The following is a 6631-nucleotide window of genomic DNA, read 5'->3' as shown; positions in this document are numbered from 1 at the left end:
TGATTTAAATTTTTAAATTTAATTATGAATATTTAAATTTAAATTAAATTAAATTAATATTAAAATTTAATGTAAATATTATTTATTGAAATTAAATCTCTTAATATTTTTTTTTATTTTATAAACTCTATATAAATAGTGTGATTATTATCTTGTAAAGTGACTAATATCTTATTTCAAAAGTAAAATAATTTTTAAATTTTAATCAAATTTCCAATCTATTAATTTTTAAATAAATACTTTTATTTTAATAAAATGTCTTCAACTAATTATCAATGTTTTCATTAATTTAATAACGTGAAAATATTAAAAAATAATAATTTTTAAAATTAATAAAAAATTATTTTAAATTTTTTATTTTTTTATTGACCATGTTTATCCTTTTAAATGACATTTTGAAAATTAAAATAAAATTATGACTAAAAGTGATAAAGAGTATTTTACCCTATTTTCAAAGTCCTCTATTTTCGGAGTTTAAATCCAACCCAACTTGAAAGCTAGAAGCCGAACAACAGAGATGTCTCTGCTGGAGGCTGGAGCTTTTCTTCCGTCTGGTAGACTAACCCAGAAGACTGATATCCACTCGAGTAACCAGTTATTCTTTAAATGGTAAGCAGCCCATTCCTTTACTTTCTTTGTTCTTGTCATTACATTTAGATGTCAAGACTTGGGTCTTCGAATTTTGTTTAGGGCAGTGGGTTCATGCTGAAGATGTTTACTCCTGTTTATTTGGTCTCATCAGCTTGTACTCTTGAGAAAATTGTAGTATAAGATTAGAAGAATTCTGAGTACCCAGAAAAGGACTTGAATGAGAAAAATGATGGGTATGAAGTTTTTTGCCAATGCAATATCTGTGTACAGAAATTATTGCAGCCATAGTTTTAGCAATAGCATTGTTCAAAAGGCTTACGAGAGTGGAAATAAGGTCAAGAAGAATAAACCCAAAGTCCATAAAGCCAAAATTAAATTGACTGATGAACAGAATAATGTGTTAGATCATGTTCGTGATGGCCTTTCCGTGTTTATTACTGGCTCTGCAGGGACTGGGAAAACAGTTTTGCTAAAGCATATAATCAAAATATTGAAAAAGACTTATGGAGAGTCAGGGGTTTTTGTGACTGCATCCACTGGGATTGCAGCATGCGCTCTTGGTGGACAGACACTGCACTCGTTTGCTGGTATAAGAATTGGTGATGGTAATCGTGGAATGTTGCTAGATTTGGTTTTAAATGATAGGGAGGCTCGTAGAAGGTGGAATAAGGCACAAGTGTTGGTTATTGATGAAATTAGCTTGGTGGATGCGGATTTGTTTGACAAACTTGAATATATAGCAAAAACTGTTCGTGAATCGGATAAGGTGTGGGGTGGAATTAGGCTTGTTGTGAGTGGGGACTTTTTTCAGTTACCTCCCATTTTTAAGGGTCATGATCCATCACGCAAAGAATTTGCCTTTGAAGCTGATTGTTGGGATGCAAGCTTTGATATACAGGTTGAGCTTACCAAGATTTTTAGGCAATCAGAAAATAGGTTCATTAAATTACTTCAGGGTGTTAGGAGAGGCAACAGTGATCCTGAAGACTTGCAGTTTCTAAAACAATCATGCTCAGCCTCTGAGCCTCATCCGTCGGCGGTACGGCTCTATCCAAGGATTGATGATGTGAACAAAGTAAATGAGGAGAAAATGAAAGCCTTATCTGAGGAACAGGTTATCTATGAGGCTATTGATCGAGGCAAAAAGCCTTGGAAGAGGCAGCTTGCATTAGGGCTAGCTCCTGACAAACTTGTACTGTGCAAAGGCGCAAGGGTAATGCTGATAAAGAATTTGAATGTTATGCATCGACTTGTGAACGGTGCAACTGGTATTGTCACTGGATTCACAGAGACAAAGGGTGGCACGGTCGTAAGTCCTGACAATCTCTTGCCAGTTGTCAAATTTGATTCAGGCCCAGAAATGGTTATTGAACCACAAAAGCGGTATGTAATGGTAGGATCAAGGCCTGTTGCTTGGAGACTGCAATTACCCCTTGTCTTGGCATGGGCTCTAAGTATTCATAAGTGTCAAGGAATGAGTCTTGACCGTATTCATACTGATCTCTCTAGAGCTTTTGGGTATGGTATGGTTTATGTTGCACTTTCCCGTGTAAGAAGCTTAGATGGCCTTCATTTATCTGGTTTCAGTCCCTCGAAGATTAAGGCTCACCCCAAGGTTTTGGAGTTCTATAGTCATCTTGCATGAAGTAATGGCAGTAATACCTTGCTTTCTGTTTCAGATAGAACTAGCACCGAATAACACATGGCTTTTCTCTTGAAGAGTTTCCTATTCTCACATAAATTATCCCAGTAATGGAAGTTTGTGAGAACTTTTGATGCATTTGAATGAAATTCATTGGTACTAAAATCCCCTTTTATATTAGTTGTTTTAGTTTTTATGTGAGACTCTCATTTCAATTTTTTAGCTTTGTTATTATAATTGCAAAAAACATTGAGGATTATCTTTGGATAGAATTATATCAGTAGCGTTGATTGGAGGAGTGATCCCTTGAATGGTAAGAAAATTGACACTGATCTCTGCATTCCCACAAAATGTTTAACATTTCCAAACAAAGCTATCAACAAGGATGCTCGAGATGCTGGATCTTTGTCTACATACATATAAAAAGCAAGTCAAATGGAGTGAGAGATGAACACAACAACATACGCAAAATGACCCGATTGGAGAACTAAACTGAAATAAAGGCCAGATTATATGTACATTTGTTGTTTATTAAGATCAAGAAAGCTTATAAAAATTCAGCATCTGGTTGTGGAGCGAGATAAACGACTGCTAGGATTCAAACGATCTCTCTTCAGCATGTTCTCAAAGTTCTTCAGACACTTAAGCGGTCCAACCTGTGCAATGGAACAACACCACAGAAACTTCTGGTTCAGAGTCACCAAGCAAGCTTAGACAGAAGAGGTAATCCAGCACATGCATATACACAATAATAGGAATGTAGGAAACAAAACATGTCAAGCATTGCTGAGACACCCACGGGACCCAGGAAACTCAATGCTGACACCAACCTAGACCATCAAAGCCACCTTACAGCTCCAGAATACTCAAAAGCTGGAAGTAGCTGAGATCTTATATGAAGAAGGCAAACACTAGACATTCAGATAACTATGAACTCAGAATATCAAAGCCTCGGTTCCAAGGGCGGAACTAGAGCATTTTTAAAGAGAGGTCAAACAGAAAGAGACATTAAACAATCAAATAGAACTCTATATATAATTCAATTATCACTCACTCATCTAAAAGATTAAATAAAATTCTTAAGACATTAGACATATAAAAAAATATACATTAACAGTAATGATGGTGTCATATATATATATATGACTAAATGAAACCATGAAAGAAGTCTCTCTCACTCTCTGTGCACAAGAATGGAAGAAAAAATAATTTTTCAAATTCAAATTAATTGTCTATTTACTTTGTGTGTTCTAGCTCTCATCTTATTTTCTAATTGTCTCTTAAATTGCTAATTAATGTATTGAGTTATGGGGTTGAACTATTAAGATATAATATGTTATTATAAACTATTAAATTGGACTCTTAAGATATAATATGTTATGATAAACTTAGATTTCTATTAAAACTTAATGAGTTTAAATTACTAGACTCACTTTTATATTTTTTAAATTTGATAGACTTAATATATTAGTTTAGAATATATTTGTTGGGCTTAATTAACAATATGCTAACTATAATGACTCTAATTTTATCAAACAATTTGAGGTATAAAAATAATTATTAAATAAAAAATATTTTAAGAGTCATTAAAAATATATAATAAATAAAATTGTATTGAACAAAAATACAATTATATCATTCTACCAATTTGTATGTATATCTTTATTATTTAAGTTTTGCAACATATATGCTAAAACGTATTGGTTATTTTGAATAAAACATAATATATTGATAAAATTCTAAGCAACAATGCAACACTACAACTTATATTTAAGAATTACATAATAATTTATTTATTTTTAAATATTAAAATCATAAAAAAAAAAATTTACATAACAAAAAAAAAACATGACAAGTAGAAGATAGAATCTACATATGACATAATAATAAAAAAAAAGAATATGATTAATTATTCATAAAAATTTGTGAAAAAAATTTATAAAAATTTAAAATATATGAGTAAATAGAATAAAAATAATTAATAAATATAAATAATAATAAAATAAATTGAAAGAAAAAAACAAAAAAATATTAAAATTGAGTCACGCATATGAAATTATTTAATTTATTATTTATTATTTGTATTAATTATTAAATAAAAAACTATTTTAAGAGGTCATTAAAAAAATTAATTAAAAATTTATATAATATGTAAAAAAAATTTAAAATTTTGGTTGGGGGGAAGTGTAAGGAGGCTCCGCCTCTGCCAGGTACTCATGGTCCATTGCACATTGGAACTAAAACTTATTGTTGTTTCTAAACAGTTTTTAAAATTCAAGCAACATGTTAATACAAAGAATCTTGTCGGATGGACCAAGATATTGGACCTATAAAAGAAGAGTTTAAAATGTCTTATTCCTGATACCCGTTTTTCTTGCTATCCATCTTATATTCTGCCTTTATCATCACAAATTTTCCTTGCACGGAAATTTTTAGCATTAAACCTCGTTGATATACATCATGATAATCAAACTCCCCACTGCTGCCACTGTTCCCCCAATTTTTAGAATAATCACCCCAGAAAGCCCTTTTCTCAATGAAAAAATGCTGCTACATTTCTATGCATTATTTTGAAAGAGGAAGATATACAACACAAAAGACCACAAAAAGTTGGTTTATGCACAAAAATGCAGGTACAAAGCCCACTCACACCCTATCTGGGTGGGTGGGTGGGTGTGTGTGTGTGTGTGTGAGAGAGAGAGAGAGAGAGAGATGAGACCTTCCAACGCCCCTTATGAGCAAGTTGGTTACTTATGTGATCCAGCCTTGTAATTATCTGCCTAAATGGTGGTCTCTTGAATGGCTCCTCACTCCAGCATTCCTCAATTAACCTGCAGAAAACATAAGGGATCTATTTTAGTAAGAAAAAGAAGAAAAATACATTAAGGACTTATGAAGATCCTTTGATTTGCTTTAAAAACTTATCACTAAATTTATGTCAAAAAACAAAACAAGAGAAAGGATAAAATAGCCACCTCTGAATCCCCTATTACTTTTTCTGAGTTATAAGTACAATAGGACATTTGAGGCTCAAGAACTTGAAGCAGGAAGCCATGTGGCTGGATGAAATGCAAAAATGGCTGACAAGCAACATTCTTAAGAATTCATGGGCAACTCATACAAAGATTACAAAACAAATATAACTTTATTTTCCTCTTCCACACTCTCCACTCCCACCCCCCCCCCCCCCTCTTTTTCTCTCTGAGCAATTCCAATTATAACAAGTTCAAACTCAAATGGTGTTAAACCAACAGCCAAATGACAGCAGTCTTGATCCTTCCAAGGTATATCTATCCAAGATCTTGATTGATTTGATATCAATTTCATGCTTTCTCAGATCTTATTGAATTCAGCCATGCTGGCCAGCAGAGCGGTTAACAAGAGCCACTACGCATGACAAGCTACAAACTCCAGGTAGATGCTCTAATAAATAATGTTCATAGCAGGCCAGCAGCACTAGAAGTAGAAACTTGAAAGTAGACAAGAATGCAAAGGTAAATTTCCTTTTTATTAAAAACTTTTTTGGAGCTCAGATAAATTAGGTCAAAAATAATGGTAGATAAAATTATGCTTATTTAAGTAGCAACAAGGCTTTGTAAATTCATTCACGCATTCAGAAGGGATTTAGGAAGAAGAAAAGAAATAGAGTTCACATAAGGACTTACTCCTTTAACCCATGAGAATAGTACTTTGCAGGAACTCGAAATGGTGGGCGCTCATTTGCAACATATGCTTTAGGGACTTCATTTTCTTGCTTTGAATGAAATGGTAGACAACCTTCAATCATCTAGAGCAATGATAAATGACATATTATTGCAACATCTACATGTATCAGTCAGTCTTTATAAAATAACAAAACCAAAACACCCCATAGATTTTATCCATGCAACTATGACCAAGTGCCATGCAAAAAAAAAAAAAGAGAGAAAGAGATACTAAAACCTGAGAGTTGAGAGGATAAACTGGGAAGGTTCCAAATAACAATTTATTAAATCAGACATGCGCACGCATACTAACTCATACATGCGGTGAGAGATAAGATAAAATTAATTTTTATTATTGTTACTTTTACTTTATTTTCTTATTATGCTTAGAAAAGTTTATTTAGCCCATAAAAAAAAACAGAATAGTTTATTTAAACTCTATTGGTACGTTTGGTTAGCGGAATAGACAAAAATGGAATAGAATATTTATTATATGGGAATAGAATAGAATAGTTATTACTTAGTTTGGTATGACAAAGAGAATAAGACAGGAATAATTATTATAACTTATTGTAGTGTTTGATTGGTAACAATAATTTTGGAATAAGAAATGAATAGAAAATAAAAAAACAAAAACACCCTTTATTATTTATATGACATTTTATTTTTATTAGATTTTTTAAATATTAATAAT

The 6631-nt window shown here is 32.1% G+C and overlaps 2 protein-coding genes across 3 annotated transcripts in view; one reads left to right on the top strand and one right to left on the bottom strand.

The window, feature by feature from the left end:
* Positions 821 to 2236, top strand: LOC18612134 (ATP-dependent DNA helicase PIF1). The gene has a single exon (XM_018117227.1). The coding sequence runs from the start codon at positions 821 to 823 to the stop codon at positions 2234 to 2236; it is 1416 nt and encodes a 471-aa protein (XP_017972716.1).
* The window catches only part of LOC18612133 (serine/threonine-protein kinase STY8), an 11209-nt gene continuing 7145 nt past the window's right edge, over positions 2568 to 6631 (bottom strand). For both annotated transcript variants that reach the window (XM_007048753.2, XM_007048754.2), the window contains 3 exons: positions 5899 to 6020; positions 4953 to 5064; positions 2568 to 2889 (listed from right to left, as the gene is read on the bottom strand). In XM_007048753.2, coding sequence (XP_007048815.1) covers positions 2791 to 2889; positions 4953 to 5064; positions 5899 to 6020 — 333 coding nt within the window. In that variant the 3' untranslated portion in view covers positions 2568 to 2790. The remainder of the gene's footprint in view (positions 2890 to 4952; positions 5065 to 5898; positions 6021 to 6631) is intronic.

Source organism: Theobroma cacao, chromosome 1 (genome assembly GCF_000208745.1).
Source record: "Theobroma cacao cultivar B97-61/B2 chromosome 1, Criollo_cocoa_genome_V2, whole genome shotgun sequence".
Classification (NCBI taxonomy): Eukaryota; Viridiplantae; Streptophyta; class Magnoliopsida; order Malvales; family Malvaceae; genus Theobroma; species Theobroma cacao.
The sequence above is the reverse complement of the archived record's forward strand: the minus strand, read 5'-3'. Positions and strand labels throughout refer to the sequence as shown.

Coding starts and splice junctions, on each gene's coding strand:
- LOC18612134 (XM_018117227.1), top strand. CDS start 821: ATGGGTATGAAGTTTTTTGCCAATGCAATATCTGTGTACAGAAATTAT.